This window comes from Gopherus evgoodei, chromosome 11 (genome assembly GCF_007399415.2).
Source record: "Gopherus evgoodei ecotype Sinaloan lineage chromosome 11, rGopEvg1_v1.p, whole genome shotgun sequence".
Taxonomy (NCBI): Eukaryota; Metazoa; Chordata; order Testudines; family Testudinidae; genus Gopherus; species Gopherus evgoodei.
In genome coordinates this window covers 34,053,230-34,070,813 of record NC_044332.1, presented here as the reverse complement: position 1 = coordinate 34,070,813, position 17,584 = coordinate 34,053,230, and the positions used below count along the sequence as shown (strand labels likewise).

General features: G+C 40.6%; 1 protein-coding gene across 7 annotated transcripts in view; it reads left to right on the top strand.

Annotated features, from left to right (window-relative positions):
- ITPRID2 (ITPR interacting domain containing 2) overlaps window positions 1-17,277 on the top strand; it is a 60,704-nt gene extending 43,427 nt beyond the window's left edge. For 3 of the 7 annotated variants that reach the window (XM_030579816.1, XM_030579810.1, XM_030579817.1), the window contains 7 exons: window positions 629-706; window positions 2,322-2,449; window positions 3,598-3,748; window positions 5,099-5,164; window positions 5,981-6,388; window positions 15,367-15,491; window positions 16,054-17,277. In XM_030579816.1, coding sequence (XP_030435676.1) covers window positions 629-706; window positions 2,322-2,449; window positions 3,598-3,748; window positions 5,099-5,164; window positions 5,981-6,388; window positions 15,367-15,477 — 942 coding nt within the window. In that variant the 3' untranslated portion in view covers window positions 15,478-15,491; window positions 16,054-17,277. The remainder of the gene's footprint in view (window positions 1-628; window positions 707-2,321; window positions 2,450-3,597; window positions 3,749-5,098; window positions 5,165-5,980; window positions 6,389-15,366; window positions 15,492-16,053) is intronic. The other 4 variants (XM_030579813.1, XM_030579812.1, XM_030579811.1 and 1 more) reach the window with 4 other exon arrangements.
- Window positions 17,278-17,584: the final 307 nt, after the last annotated feature.

The window sequence follows — 17,584 nt, the reverse complement described above, 5'->3', positions numbered from 1 at the left end:
CAGGTTGACATAAAATACAAAAAGGGCAGATCTGCACAGTGAAGGCGTATGTGATCATAATGTGAAAATGGTGCCCTGTTTTTGTTTGCTTATACAAATCCTTTTAGGACCCCTACAGGTGGTGATTGCTTGTATTCCATTTTTATGTTGCATTAGCAGGGTAGTCAGAATTACTAGAATGTCAGAGACGTTAAACAAATGGTATAGACCCAAACATATCCTTCCTTCCTGTTTCTTCTAGCCAACATGATAACTTCTATATGGTTATTTTTCTATCTCAAGTTTTAATTCAGTGCTTTGCTGGCACTGAGCCTACTGGAAAGCATGCTTCAATGATGTCCTGTCTCCCTTCTCTTTCAAGGCTGTTCTGCATGCTCCTCCTCACATCAACCCCCCCCTTCATAATAATTATATCAATTTTGGAGCACATATTGCCACAAAGGCATTGTTGTTTGACTGGTGCTGCATGTTTTAGTTTCCTTATCAAACTCAGCACAGCTGACCGTCTCTTTTAGGATTCTGTACTGCTGCCCGTCACCGTAGTGTCTGAATGCATGAGGACTGATTTGTAAAATGGTCTTATTGGCATTTTCAGTTACAGTGGTTTGGTTTTGTTTTGTTTTTTTAGTACCCTGCGATGAGAGGACACGATCTTGCTGTTGGCTCCTACAGTACTCACAGATCATCCATTCTACCTCTGTATGAAGTAAGGAACAGTACATTTGTTTTTATTAGTAACTAGTAATATTTCATTAGTACCTTTGAATGTGCTGTGTACTTTACAGACACAAGGCACCAGGGCCTGATGAAATACATCCTAGAATACTCAAGGAGCTGAGTGAAGAAATATCTGAGCCATTAGCGATTATCTATAAAAATTATGGAAGATGGATGAAAGTCCAGAGGACTGGAAAAGGACAAATACAGTGCTAGTCTGTCAAAAGGCAAATAAGGACAACCCTGGGTAGTTATAGACTAGTCAGCTCAGCTTCAGAACCTGGAAAGATAATCAAGCAAATAATTAAGCAATCAGTTTGCAGACACCTAGAAGATAATAAGGTGATAAGTAACAATCAGCATGGATATGTCGAGAACATATTGTGTCAAACCAACTTAATAACTTTCTTTGACAGGGTAACAAGCCTTGTGGATAGTGGGGAAGTAACAGATGTGGTATATCTTGACTTTAGCAAGGCTTTTGATACTGTCTTGCATGACCTTATAAACAAAGTAGTGAAATACAGTCTAGCTGGGACTACTATAAGCTGGTTGGAAAATCATTCCCAGAGGGAAGTTTTTAGTGGTTCACAATCAAGCTGGAGGGGGCTATCGGGTGGGGTCCTGTAGTCATTGGTCCTTGCTCTGGTTCTGTTCAATATCTTAATCAATGATTTAAATAATGCCATAAAGTTTGTGGATAATTCCAAGCTGAGAGAGGTTGCAAATGCCTTCAAGGATAGGATTAAAATTCAAAATGATCTGGACAAACTGGAGAAATGGTTTGAAGTAAACGGGATGAAATTCAATAAGGACAAATGCAAATACTCCACTTAGGAAGGAACAGTCAGTTGCACACATACAAAATGGGAAATGGCTGCCTAGGAAGGAGTACTGCGGAAAGAGATCTGGGGATCATATGGATCACAAGCTAAATATAAGTTAACAGTGTAACACTGTTGCAAAAAAAGCAAACAACATTCTGGGACGTTTTAGCAGGAGTATTGTAAGCAAGACACAAGAAGTAATTCTTCCCCCCTGCACGGCTTTGATTAGGCCTCAACTGGAGTATTGTGTCCAGTTCTGGGCACCAAGTTTCAGGAAGATGTGTACAAATTGGAGAAAATCCAGAGAAGAGCAACAAAAATCATTAAAGGTCTAGCAAACATGACCTATGACGGAAGATTGAAAAAAGTGGGTTTGTTTAGTCTGGAGAAGAGAAGACTGAGAGGGGACATAACAGTTTTCAGATAAGGTCCCAATCTCACAAACACTCACGTATGTAATTTTTTAAATATGAGTAGTCTTATTGAAGTGAGTGGAACTAACATGTTGAAAGTTATTCATGGGAGTGAGTATCTGCAGGGTCAGACACTAAAAGTTACGCCCAAATCTTTCAGAAGTTTTTTAAACTGGCTGCTTTTCTGAGTCTAAACTACTTCATCCTGTGACTCCAGTCATGTAACCTATGGGTGGGCCTTTATGTGAAAGTCAGTGGAGGGAGCTCTGCATGCAGGTGGAGGTCCACTTATGTGGATCCAACTGTAGGATCAGGGTCTATAAACAAAATTCTGTTTGACACCTTCTTGTTCATACCTTTCTAGAATACTTTCCAGGAACTACAAGTAGTGAGGCGGAGTCTAAACTTGTTTAGGACACAAATGATGGATTTGGAATTGACTATGTTACGTCAGCAAACAACAGTTTATCAGCACATGAGTGAAGAAGAAAGGTAAATATAATTGTATATGGGTTTGTTTGTTTTTTAAAAAAAGGAGAAAATAAGCACATATCTAAACTTATTTGGGCCAACAAAAATTATTATATGATAAGAGGCATGCTCCTGTTCCCACTGACGTTAAAGGCAATTTGCTCATTGACTTGCCATTGAGCAGGACAAGGCCTGAATTTTCTCTCACATTTTGGTTATTGTCTCCCCATCCCCATGCCTGTAATTCTTCTTTTCTTGTTTTTCTGGTCTACCTTTTGCACCAGTTACCAGAACCCTTATCTCACTCCCCTGCATATTTTTGATAGTTGTGGGTTTTAATGAGCTTTTATCAAATGCCACTTTTAACTTTTTTAGTTCAAATGTTTTTGGTTTAGATCTTTTTCTCTCCCCCCTTTATACAGAAATAAATAAATTGCAAAGTGTTCAGATGTTCTTTCAGCCCCCAGCTCCCACGTGCAGTTTAAAAATGGCACTCATTATTTTGGCTATGTTTAACTGTCCTGACCTTGAATTTCAGGAAGAGCTTCATCCAGATGATCTGGAACAGTGTTAAATATTGCTAATCTACTTCTTACATTTAAAGCAGCTCTTGACTTGCCTAATTCAAAACTAATTAAATTCACGAACAGTTTGCCTGTTGATAATGGCCTCTTGACCCTGTTGCTATCATTGCTTGTGAAGAGAGAACCAGGCAGGAGAAATAAATTTTGATCATGATGTTGCTGTTGATTTTCTAAATTTTAAAATGAATCCATTAAAAAAATGTATAAAAATCTCTAAACTCCATATGCTTGACTATATTGAATTTAATTTTAAACTTGTGGAACACGTTCCCTGTTATGCAGAAAAGGAATGTGGCAACCAACCCCCTTTTCTTTTAAAGACAGCCACTGACATAAGTTTTCTCTTTGAACTAATCCCCTCCACCCTACGCCACCTTCTTAAAAAGAGATGGAGTTGACCTTTTGCTCCCTTCCCCTTCAGTAATGCTCAGGTGGCAGCAGGTTTCTTGTGAAGGAGCATCATTCAGTCCTGAGGTACACCATGGATTTTATTGTTCTTGCTGCCACGGTGCTTCATAGGATGTGATGGATTATGGCTCTTTGCTAACAAAATGCTGTTGTTCTTTATAATTTACTTGCATATAGATATGAAGCTGATCAACTCCAGAGTTTGAGAAAATCGGTCCGCATGGAGCTACAGGAGCTAGAAATGCAGTTAGAGGAACGTCTGCTTGCTCTGGAGGAACAGCTTAGAACTTTACATATGTCTTCACCTTACAGACCTCAGACACTTACAGTGCGTGTTGCTCTGCAATAAGTATTCAGATATCTTAGCAGCTTGTTTACTTTAATTGCATACTGAAGTAAGACACAAGGTCTCCCTTACAGTGCAGAAAACACCAGCTTGGATAGTCTCCAACCAAAGTCTTAACTAGTTGGGAAAATAATCTGCTGAATCTTGGAGATGAGTTTTTAATTTAGTTCAGAAGTGACACTTTGTTTTCTGTCAGGGGGTCTTTCAAATGTGAATAGGAAGTCTAAGCTCAGGAAAAACAAACTAAAATACAGTGTTCCCCCACTTTGAGGCTAAACTATTAACACCGGGCTGTGCAGATCTTGTTCTCCCACCCTGGGATTTTGCACCTCTTCGCTTCTGCCATTCTTCTCCTGTTTCTCCTGTTTTCTTCAATTTCCACCCAAGAAATCTACCTAGACTCCCACAACCTTAACCATCATGCATCACTGCAACCCTAGGGCCTGGAGCTGGTCCCTCAGGAGATCATCCATGCTGCTTGTTTTGCTAGCCAAAGGTCATTGTGGAGAGCAACAGGAGATGCATATACTTCAAAGAGGTCGAATGTGCTACCTCCAGTGTTGCCCACCCAGTGAATGAAGGACTGGGCATAAACCCAAATTTGCCTCTACTTTTCATTGTGCTATCTTTCTTCAGGTTTCTTTCCCCTTTTCTGTCTCTGCTTTGCTTCCTTTCATTGCTTCTCTTTTGCCACCATCCTACAAATTATGTATGTGCCCCTGCTAAACAATTAAGGAAACACTAGTAACACAACATTCCCTTAGGAAAGAGAAGAGTCATACGCGTGTATGTCGGTGGAGTAGGAGAGAAACTCTCCTTTCCCCCCCCCACCTCGTTCTTCCACCACCATCTCAACAAAGTACTGCTCTTGTATATCTGCTTCTGCTGCTCCATCTCAGACCATGGCACTGGGCACTGATGAGAATGACATAGTCTCTGATCATTTCTCTTATCTCTCCCAGCCAATGTTGTTACAGAAGTTCTGTGTGCAGGAGCAGCAGGGACACAGGCCAGATCCTCCTCTGTAGGACTCTTGTCTCAGAGAAATTTTTGAAGCTCAGGAAGAACAGGAAAATCTGAGATTTCTGTGATCCAAAGCCAAATTTAAAGTCTTGGAGTATTATAAATATACATATATTTTAAAACCTCTCATAGAAAAAGGCCTGCTTTTAAAATGACTGAAATAGACCCTCTTTGATGAGCTTTATATGTGTCCTGATTTCCATGTTTTTACTTCTTCAGAATGTTTCCTACTACACAATATATTATTTTTTAACATTTGACAGCTTAAAAAACCAAACCTCAATATCCTAATTTTGCTTAATATTCCAGGGAATGTATAGCAGCAGAAGCACTGATAATCTATCATGCCTTTCTCCACTGAACGTAATGGAACCAGTAAGTAATTTTGTTTTAAACATTGTTAGAAAAGGCTTTCTTAGGAAAGGCAGGACAGGTTTAGTATTCGTTAGAGGCCTGATCCCACAAGCACTTACCCACATAAGTAGCCCTGTTGAAAACAGTGGCACTGCTCACGTGATCAAAAAAACCCATGTCCGTAAGTATTTGCCTGATCTAGCTTACGTTTTAGGAGAAATGTATGGAGGGCAGGTGTTGCTTGAGACTGGTTGGCTATTTCTGGTAAGTGGTGAGGTGGTTGTGGTACTTCTCAGTTCTGATCAGTTATTTGCAGTTCCAGGAGCCTTGGATAAGTACCTTTTTGTCATAAATTTATTTAGATTTAGACAAAGAGAACTATAACAGACTTCATAAAAAAAGCTGTCCAGAATTTGCAGAAACATAGGCATCTTTCAATTGCTTTACTAGGGAGAGAAACAATTCAAGACTTAGGAATAGTTTTCATCAGCTTTAACTGGGTGCCTCCATTTTTACAAAAGTCAGTGGTTTGCAGCACTACAGTCATTTTTATTTAATTTGGCTTTTAATAAAAGATTATTCCTTATGATCCTTGGTTGCAGTCACAAAGGCAAAGCATATACATATCATGGAGTGACTAAGTGATTGAATACATAAGAAAAATAGGGAGAGTCCTGTCTGCACATGACTTACGTGGTTCTGCAGAACAGTGTGAATCGGCTTTGTCTGTGAGGTGCACAGGCAAAGCACCACTGAGTACCATTTTTCTAGTTGTTGTCATCTTAAGTCATTATAGAAAATACAAGGGGAAATAAACTGGTTTCTCTGCACTCCTAGGTCTCTGAACTTATTCGAGAGCAGTCGTTTCTGAAGTCAGAGTTGGGACTGGGAGAGTTTGGTTTGGAAACTCTTCCAGCAGAGGGATCAGAGTCAATGTTCTCTCATGGAAACTCAGATTCTTCTTCAGTGTGCTCCAGTCACACAAGTAGAAAAGCTGCTGTAAACTCATCTGAGCTGACTGGAAAATCCAAGACTCAAAGCAAGAGGTTATACCGAGCATCTGTTGCCTTAACACCGACCCCGCCGGCAAGAGCAGGCATTGAGCACCAAGCTGAGTGCTCTGAGGAGTTTGGAGACTCCAAATCAGAGGTGGAACAAAAACTTGAAAAAGTCCCTCTTGTGCCTTCAGTTGATGACGTTCACAGAAGTGTGGAGAACGAGGAGCTGCAGCAAGTCATACGGGAGGTGAGTAAAGATGGTCAGTCTACTGGGATCCTAGGTTTTTAAAATGTGGCTTAGTTGAGGTTGTAGTTGTACTACACTGAACTCTTTGACACAGGGAAGCAGGATCCTCTCCCCCCGCCTTCCCTGCAAACTCACTGGAGCCTGCAGCAGTGGACCTGCTGTCAGCCATCAATGGTTTGAACCATAATTGTTTGTTATATCTCAGCAAAACAGTTAACAGCACATGAAGGATGACTATTAGTACCATGAGGATGGTAGGGAAGAGCCCTCCAGTGCCTCTGCTTGGTAGCATTGAAAGCATATCAGACTTCAAACTAAAATTATTCTGGAAGGTGTTTCTCTCTGAAGTTCATCTGGCAGTAAGGGCTATTTGGGGTTAATTTATTGATGAAACATTGTATCCAAAAGGTCTCAACAGTAAATTTTAAGGAGATTACTCTACTCCACCTCTTTCCCTGCCCCTCCACCCAAATCATTGCTGATTCTAGAAGTGTGACTGGAGTGAGCCATGGTCAGAACAGAAATGACTCCAGCTCTTCTGAACCATTATAGTGATCCCTATCTGCGTGCATGTATTTGGACCCGTTATCTGCTGTCTGTGAAAGAAAAGGAGGTTGGTTGCCACATTCTTCTTCTGCAGGTTTGGTTTTAAAATAGGACAGTGACACATTTTCTTAATTGCATGCAACTGGCTATGATAATTTAAACTTCATAACATCCAAAATACCAGGGAAAAGGAAATCAAAGATTTTTCTCCTGGAAGTTCTCCTGTGGGAATGTGGACTTTTCGCTCTGTGCACTGAGCATAGGAATGAGAACCAGAAAGTTTTAATCCCAGCTTTGAAAATGACTCACTGGCTTCAGCAGGTCACTTAAGGCTCAATTGTGGCTTTGTTGTGAACCCTGGGAAAGGGCAGCATGCAGTTATGCTGTGCCAGGAGTGCACCATGACCAAATTGTGACTCCCTGAGCCTCAGTCTAATACTTGGGCCCCAGTTGTTTCAGGATGTTGGGGGTGGGGAAGTAGTCTGATCCAGCTCTATACATAGTACAGTTGTACAAATTACTTCCTCAGGCAGGGCAGTTTAGCTCCATTTGCCTGTGTGGAAGGAAAAGTAGCAGCCCTAGGGAAATTGCCTTCCACCATCCTCCTTCCTCTGTGTTGCCACCCACAGTGCAGATAGCCTATATAAGTAGGAATAAGGGGGGCCTCATGCTCCTTTACCCTCCCTACTCCCTCCCAAAGTCTAGTAGCATAGCTTGGATTGCAGTGTGACCCCACCTCTCTGTCTGTTTCTCCACCTGTAAAGTGGGAATATTATTTACTTGCCTGCTTCACAGTGGTGGGGTGAAGGATATTTAATATTTGCACAGTGCTTTGAAGATGTAAAGTGATCTAACACTGCAAAGTTCTGAGCTCCCTCAGTTCTCCACAAAAGCACTGAACTCCATGAAAGCACTGAAACTTTGTGCTCTGGTAGAAAAATTAAACAATGAAAATAAAAAATCCTTGAAGTTTTCAAACACCCAGAATTTTTCTGTGCCATTAAACTTAGATAAGCAAGAATGCTTACACTGTAAAATGGAGCACAGAATGGTAAATAATATGATACGAGTTCTTGAGAGCATGACCTCTAGTCCGAGAAGAGACTGAAGGAATTTAGTCTGTTTAGATCTGGGTAACTGCCTAACTAGACAAAGAAAAGAGAGAAAACTGCAGTACAATGACTGGACACCAATGTTAAAACTGATTGACGTACTAATGTTACAACAGGATACATCTAGCTTGGCTATTATGGAAAACACTTGGCAGGGTGGTCAAACAGACGGGTCCAGCTTTCAATACCCTCGCTTACCTTAAATAGTACCTTACACCATGAGTAGCTCCACTGAAGTAACTGGGACTATTTGTAAAGTGTGACCCTATGCAATGTGAGTAAAGGTTTCCCAACGTGGCTGTTAGTGAGGCACACATGCCTGGAGTGAGTGCATCATTGTTTCTGTGATCACCACTAAGTAGACATTCGCTACCTGCCATTGCACTAGGGGGCGTTGAGATTCCACCATTTGCCCCTCTACATAGAATAGAAAGTAACTGAAGTGACTGTGTGGTAAATGGTTTGTTTTTTTCTTTTAATGGCGATCAGTAGAGTCGCTCAAGGAAAGATGAGAGAAGTTCTGGAAATTGCCTACTTGATTCAGGTGACAGGACCAGGTAGACCAAGACATCCCAAGTTCTCCTGTTCTCTAATCTGTTTCCTTTTAATCCCTTTGGAAGAGCCTCTTGCTACTTGTGCTATGTGCTGAGGCCATTTCATGACATGCTCAAGAGATCTCTCTCTTGCAGCCCATTTTACCGTTCTGCATTAGTCTTCCAAAGAAGCCCTAAATGTTGCATTTGTGACATCTCTATGGTTCTTTTGGCAACAGACTGTAATGTCATATGTGGGATTATGATATCATTGCCAGATGTTGCCGAAGAAGAAGCTGATAGAGGAAGGAGAAAGTTATAATTCAAACAGTATGTAAGAGTATCCCAGGGAACAGAGAAAAATGGAGTCAAAGTATGCTGTTATTTCAGGAAATGTTCTTTTCAAATTTTACTTCAGTGTGAAAGTTTCTCTTTAAACCTTTTAGGTGATAGCAAATAAAAAAAGATGTACACTCTGAAGAGAGATTCATGGCATTTGTCTGCGTTTTCTGAGGCTTCTGTACAATCAGTGCAATAGGCTTTTAGCCCCAGAGACTGGGATTCAAATATGTTGACTTAGTTGACCTGGACTCACTCCACAGGTGATGTTTGAACACACAACAAAGTTGCCACACAGTTTAACTTTTCTAGCAGCCTACTCAGGAGAGATTCAGGCCCAAAACAGGAACTGTTTTTTGAAGGTCAGGATTTAGGTGAATTGGCATAGGGGTGTCTGGAAGTTTTTTGCAGAGTCTGCAAATGCTACTGAATACTATTCATAAGAATCTTTCTATTTCATAAGTATTAAAATTACCACAAACTGAAGCGTGTTATGCTTGTGTAATTCCATTGTTAGCACTGGAATTCTTTTTTTGTTGGAGAAGGAAAGGAAATCTATTAGTATGCATTCTTGATATATGCCTTCACAAATTCTAAAGCCCATTGCATATTAAGTAATGCCTTCCCTTCTGTATAGCCACATGATCTCATGCTGGGGAAGGAGAAAGTATGTAGTGCTTCAGAATATGCTTGGGTGGACTGTGGTGCATGGGAGCTTTGACCAATAACTATTTACTGGTTAAAAAAACCCACAACCCTTTAACTGCTAGCTCTCAGAGTAAATGAACTCACTCCCACAGAAGGGAATTCAGCAATAATAAATGTCAAAGGACTGAACACTGCTCGTCTTGTTTGATGAAAGTACACTCTTGCCTCCATTGAAATATCACATACAGTGCTTACTTCTTGTCTCTTAGTTCACAGCATTGCAAGAAGTGCAACTGGGTCCTTTATTATTCTGCATGTTGTTTAACAAAATTAAAGAATCTGGTTTTGAGGATGATGATTATTTGACCGTACCCTGGTGTGGAAGAATTTTAATGAAATTGTACTTTAATGAAGTTGGACATCCTGTAAGCACCCTGTTTGAATGAATGGAGTATTAGTACATTAGCTGGCTCAGGGAATTGACTGATTATGTGAGATGGATTCTTTTCCTTCTGTGTCTCCTGTTCAAATCGAGCTCAGTTTGGTAGTGACCAAAAAATGTTGCAACCTTTTGGCTCTTCAGTGGCTTGTGAGAGACAAATATAGTTACCTCAGTACTTAGAATCATAGAAATGCAAGGCTAGGAGGGACCTACACTTTCCTTCATCTTTCTTTTATTCCTAATGAATTTATAGAGTATCTTCTTATTGCCATTCATGTCCTTCATAACTTATGTAACTCATTTTGTGCTATAGCCTGTCTGATTCTGTCCCTACATGCTTGCATATTATATCATATAAAACTGCCACTACTGTTGGCACTAGTGAGTAGTCTCAGAAGAGGCACCAAGAGATTACCTGGCGTGGAGACTAAGCCTTTCAGTCTTTAAAGGATGTTCTTCCAGGACAGGTTACAGGGCAGTGAAGGGAAGCTTCTATTCATATTCTACATCTTCTGTAGATAAATAGAGGACTTCAGTATGCCAGGGTGGTCAGTCTGGCACTTTCACACCAGCAAGAAATTCATTGTTAACTGTGCAGCACCATGGTGGTGGTTGCTTTTTGAGGTGAGGGGGAATTAATGCTTTATAAATGACTCACCTCCCTGGCAGGATCCTAGGACACGGGTGCTAAATGCTGGCTGACCCAAATCAGACAGATTTCTCTATGGATGGAAAGGGGACTATGGCCCAGACCCGAGTCAGGGATTGGGGTTAGTGTACCATGTTGACATACCCCTGCGGATCTGAAAGAAGAGAGGTTGATTGCTTGAAAACACTGGGATTGAAATGGCATCCTTGGCAGCCTGGAAGAAGGGCCCGTGGAAGGGGATAGGGGATAAATACAAAAGGAATATTGGGTTGCAGTGAAGGAAATAAATATTGATGGAAGCTGAAACAGGGTTCTACAGGTCCTTGAAGATGAGGACCAGGAGATTAAAGTTGATGCAGAAGGGAAGAGGAAGGTGAATGGAGTTTAATCTTATAGTTGAGGCACTGATTAGGGACTGAGGAGTTCTGGATTCAATTCCCCACTGTGCTGCAGACTCTGGGCAAGTCACTTAGTCTACACTACGACTACACTGTCTACACTGGTCTACACTACAACTTTAGGTCAAATTTAGCAGCGTTACCTCAACTTAACCCTGGACCTGTCCACGCAGTGAAGCCCTTTTTTTTGGCTTAAAGGGCTCTTTAAATCGATTTCTTTACTCCACCTCCGCCGAGGAGATTAGCGCTGAAATCGGCCTAGTTGGGTCAAATTTAGGATAATGTGGACACAGTTTGACAGTATTGACCTCCAGGAGCTATCCCAGAGTGCTCCATTGTGACCGCTCTGGACAGCGCTCTCAACTCAGATGCACTGGCCAAGTAGACAGGAAAAGGCCGCGAACTTTTGAATTTCATTTTCTGTTTGGCCAGCGAGTTTGCAGAGCTCATGAAGAGCTCATCAGCATGATGTGCACATTGCCGGGGCACGTTGCCCAGCCCGTACTTTATGAGAAGTCTATGACCGCGCTGTCGTCTCCTCGCCTGGTTTTGTGCAAAACAATTGTCTGCCATTGCTCTGACAGAGGGAGGGGCTACTGATGACATGGCTTACAGGGAATTAAAATCAACAAAAGGGCTGGCTTTGCATCAAGGAGAAACACAAATAACTGTCACACAAAATGGCCCCTTCAAGGATTGAACTCAAAACCCTGGGTTTAGCAGGCCTCTGATTTCACAAAACAAATCGGGTCAATTTCTTGTTTTGATCCACTCCACCTATCTTTTACATGTTAGGCTGGCAGCAGCCGATGCAGTACAACTGCTAGCCGTAGTCATCTCCTGGGTGCTCAGCAGAAGATGTTGCATTATGATTGCTAGCCATCATCATCTCCTGGCTGCTTGCCAGAAGACAGTGCAGTACGACTGCTAGCCATCATCATCTCCTGGGTGCTTGGCAGAAGATGGGAATGACCTGGCTGAGTCACTCCCATGTCTGCCCAGGTGCCCCTGGCTGACCTCACTGAGGTCGGCTAAAAGAGCACCCAGGAATACGACGACGATGGCTACCAATCGTAATGCACCATCTGCTGCCAAAAGGCAATGAGCTGCTGCTGTGTAGCAATGCAGTCCCACGTCTGCCAGCACCCAAGGAGATGATGAGCTGAATGGGCTCCATGCTTGCCATGGTATGGCGTCTGCTCAGGTAACCCAGGAAAAAAGGTGTGAAACGATTGTCTGCCATTGCTTTCATGGAGGGAGGGAGAGGGGAGCCTGATGACATGCACCCAGAACCACCTGCGACACTGTTTTTTGCCCCATCAGGCATTGGGATCTCAACCCAGAATTCCAATGGGCAGTGGAGACTTCAGGAACTGTGGGATAATTACCCACCTCTACCCACAGTGCAATGCTCCAGAAGTCGATGCTAGCCTCGGTGCTGTGGATGCAGTTCACCAACTTAATGCACTTAGAGCATTTTTTGTGGGGACACACACAATCAACTGTATAAAAACAATTTCTAAAAAAACGACTTCTAAAAATTCGACCTAATTTCGTAGAGTAGACATACACTTAGTCTCTCCATGCCTCTGTTCCCCATCTGTAAAATGGTGACAATATTGCCCTTTCTCACAGGGTAAATATGCTAATGACTGTGAGACACTCAGACATCAGGAAGTCGAGGAAAGTCATAAGGTGAAAGGTCAGTAATTGGGAGGGAATTTAGTTAAAGAGGGATGGAGAGACACCTCAGGATCAGAGACTGGAACTAAGGTAGAAAAGCTGAGAGGAGATTCAGAAGAGTAGCAGTTGCTCTTTGTTAGGTGTCCATGTCTTACCAGTGAACGTCAAATGTTGTTTCTAACAAGTGCTTCTGCTTTTTTTTTATTTTTATGTCCTTCAGGGACATAATCGGGAGTAATTTAGGAAATCACTCACAATCAGGGAAGTGTGGTGATGTGCAATCCTCAAGCACTACATTGATGAACTTTAAGCTGAGGATCTCCGTGGTTTACAAATGTTAGCAAATGTAGCCCCTGGGAGGTGAATATGTTTTATATCCCAGTGGGGAAACACAGGACTAGTGTGATATGCCAAGGTCACACAGGAAGCTTGTGGCAGAGTTAGGATAGAACAGGAGAAGTCCTATTCCTTACCACAAGACCATCCTTCCTCCTAGCCCATTATCTGTGTTAATTTGGGCAGGCTTTATCAGTTTATTTTAGAAATCAGCCTTTATTTTTATTTACCCTATTGGAGAGAGGGCACAGAATGTATGTTTTGGAATGGATTCTGGGACCCGTATTACTATAGGAGAAAGATGGCTAAGAATGCACTGTGTCCTATTCTGACAGCTGTAACTGCCATATGGTCAAGGGAACCTCCATGTTAGTTGCTCACTGGCCCTAAACAGCTATTTACCTACTGTGCCTTCCCCTCCAAGTTTAACCTGGTGCTCATCTGATTATCTGAAGGAAGAGAAACTCTAAAACCAGATGGGTGCCTGTCAGATTAACAGCTGCCCCAAATTCTGGTGTGTGTGTGTGTGTGTGTGTGCGCGCGCGCGCACATATCTGTGAGGTTTGTGGTGATTAGTGCCACTGCTCTGTAAATGTTTTGTTGATCGATGAATAGTGTTTTTCTGTCTTACCAGTTAAGAATGCACAAAAGTCAGCAAACTATCCCGATGAAAAACTATTCCTGAATAATATTTTTAGGGCCTGCATTTCTGCATGGTAATAAAGTTATAGTTTCAGTGCTTTTGCCACTAACGGTTCAAGGCTTGAATTATTTGCCAAGAAGAATAAGAGATAAGTAGTCTTGGGGTAGCCTTGCTGACTTGGTCACTTAATCTCCCTGGCATGCACGGAAAAAGGACACTGTACTCCTTAAGGGAGAGAAGAAGAATTTTATAGTGAGCCTTTCATAGTAATAGTGAGCTTTACGTTGAAAGGGTTAGACAAACATCACAACACCCCTGGCATGTTGGCTTAAGCAAACGTTGCCCCCACTTTAGTGATGGGGGATCATGAAGAGATTCTGAGACTAGCCCATGACACATAAGAAACTATTGGCAAAATCAGGATTAGGGATTTTCTGGGCTTCTAACTCATGTTCATTAAAATGAAACCACACAAACTCTCTGCCACATTGAAAAGAATGTTTATCAATGTACAATATGAACAGTTTTTTAAGTCTAGGATTTACTAATCATGTCAGGAAGTAGTGTGGCTTTGCATTTTAAAAAAAATAAGAAATAACCTCCTTTTATTCTGAGACAGAATATATTGTTAATGTTACTGACACTGACAGATGATATCCTTTGATTTCTAATAGCCTTTATTCCTCTACCTGGATTTGATGGTCCTCTCCTATGTTATACTCGTGCCATGCATCAAACCCGTTAAGTGTAACAAAGGCAAAGAGCATCTAAATCTGCCTTGGCTCGTGAAGATCTCCCAGGCTTGCTAGTAGCTCATCATTTTTTTTTCTTCATGTCAGATCAGTGCAATACACTGCTGTAGTGCCACCTTGTCTGCTCATCATTGTCTCCTGCTTCTTCTTTACTGAAGCCTGTAGTGATCTGTTCATTCTCTGCTCCTCCCCATCTCCGACTAGGATATTACTAGAATTCAATCACCTTTACATTTTTATATGTAAGCCTAATTAACAGATTTTATTAGAAACTATGTGAAATAGCCTTTGCCAGCATAAGTAGTATTCCAAAGGCAAACTGGTAATGTGAGTGGGCAGGTGTTTTTCTGCTAAAAATAAACCCTCATGAATATTGTAAATTTTGTTTCCTTGATTTATTAAATCGTCGTCCTATCCAAAACCCCACCCACCATTTAGATGAACTGCTTAATAAATTGAAGTGGGGATAGGGGACAGAGGTGTCGTTAGTCCTGTGGACCTTATCCAGAGATCTATTCACACTGTAAAGGTTGCTCCATTTAGGGTGTTTTCAATGCGTCTTTGCTAAAATTCTATTCTCCCAATTGTAGGTGGTCAGCATTTTATCAGTTTTTAACCTAAAACTGGTAACCCTAGATATAAACAAATATAAATGTAAACAGTCTGGAAAGTTACTTAGTTTACAATGCCATGATTTTTTCAGAGTCTTGAAATTCAGATAGTCTTATTTTGCAATAGAGACTCTTTTCCACCTGTATTTTTTAAAACATTAGTTGCTACTATGACTCCTAGGATATGCAGCTAATATCTAATATGTCTACTGTACTGTGCAATTTTACCCTCTGCGGAGTTGTGTATAACTTAATGACCTTATAACTCTATATAATCTTTTTTTAGATCAAAGAATCTATTGTTGGTGAAATCAGACGGGAAATAGTAAGTGGATTATTAGCAGCTGTATCATCCCCAGGTAGATCTGCTAATGCAAAGCAAGATACGCAGCCATGAAACAGGTACTACAGGTAATTATTATGAATTTTGCTGGATTGATTAATTTAACTTACTGAAACGGAACAACTGGCTGCAGAAGAATTTTTCATTATATAGAATATTTGTATTTGAAAGTGTTAGATTCACTTTTAAGGATTCTTGCACAGTTAAAATAGAAAAGCCTTTTATACAGCCACAAGAAAGTGAAGTCTTACATTGCTCTTCTCCCCTGAAACCTAAACTACATCAGCTCAGTTGAAGTTTAATTAAAATTAATGAAAGATGTATGCCTAAATCTGTTAGATGGCTTTGGAAGCTCCAGCCACCTGACAGTGATGGCCCTTAAACCTGCCAGTTTTACTTAATATGTAACATCCTTACTTCAGTGTCTACAGTGCTCCCTTATGCAGCTGTGTATTCACTATAGACCATATCTTGACTACTGCAAATATCAAGGCTATTTAAATAAAAATACATGTTTAGTTATCTAAGCAATTGGCAAGTTTTAAAGGGACAACACTGTGTCATGCTCCTTCATGAATCTAGTCTTGCTCTTAAATGGTAGATGTTTCATTGCCTTTTCTTTCTCCAAAGGGTAGGCGTGTGGACCAGCAAAGCTCTGGAATTCTGCTCTTGGATGATGTACACTGGTGAAGGCATCAAATTATGTACTTGGGATCACTACAGCTGCTGAGATAGGCTACTGTATACAATGCCTAGTTCTATGATGCATTCCTTATTATTTCTTCTTGAGTCCATATCTAGTGATTTAGACACTTTGCTTAGTTTACTACTTTCCATAAACCATCAAGAAAAGTATGGCCCTTTTGGAAGACCTAATATTTATTTGTACGTCCCTATTGTTAATTTGTGTGTAGTTTATTTCTTTGTGGAGAGGTGTGTCATGAAACTTGATCTAACCAATTTATAAATAACATACATATTCAGCCTAACTTTTTTTTAAATAAAAAACACTGACCTCTATGAGGTATTTACTGTGCAATAACTGATTCACTTTGAGAGCTTGAAACAACCAATATTTGTTTCCACTGCTGTTACTTAGTGCCACTTCAAAAGAAAAAAAATTCTGTTGTAAAAATTTCTGTTAACTGTTGGGGAGGTTACTATTAGCAGAGTGGTAGAATGATATGAGGTTACCTAAAACTACTTAAAGTTCTTACACTGAAAGCTTTATCTTTGTGCAGAAGATAACTTTAATTTTATTTTGCTTCCCTACTAGTCCTCCCACTCCTTGGAAATGTGCCTTATGTTAAACACTGTATGTGTTCACTACTTCTCGGTTATATCAAGAGAAGTTCTTTTCTGTCTTTTATTAAGCAAAATACAATAAAAAGACTGCTCTTGGAAAAGTATTGGGGATGTGTGACTTGGAGTGGGTGGGTGACCTTGGTTGTATTATGGGGAGATTAAAGTAAATTAACCCCCCACACCATCACCCCTCACTGGTTGTATTGTAGCTTAGGCCAATGAAAATGTATTTGTTCTAATGGATAAAATTGAAAGTAAATGGGGTTCAAATGTGGGGGATGTTTTGTGTGTGTGGTCAGATAGACGTTTAGTGGATGTGTAACACAACGTCTGAATGTTGCTGGGATTCTCCTTTGTGCCTTTGTCATTTCCAGCTGTTAAAAATGTTTATATTGTGTCAAAGTCTCAATCAAAGAATAGTTAAAGGTATAACAATATTCTATAAAAAGGCTTATCTGAAAGATTTATAAATATGTTTGGAAGACACACCTAAGGGCTGATTTCTAAAAACAGGAATATTAAACCAATAAAGTATTTATTTTGCCTACACACAGTCTTTGCCAGTGTTTTTTTACATTGATGCAGTCGGGTATGTTTTTGATGTCATTTTGTGCATTCTACTTTTTTGCTTAAAAACATCTATTTTAGATCAAATGACAGTCCTCCTTAGAAAATGAGGACATGTGGACCAGAAGAGTCGCATAACGATAGATAACTTAAGTCTGGGGGCTGCAGAAGGCTTCATATGCTGAATTTATCAGACACTTAAGATATTTAAATTTAAATTTTAAGTCTTTAAGTGCACCAAGAACCAGATTTTAAAAGAAATTCCTCACCCTGCAATTCCCATTTTCTC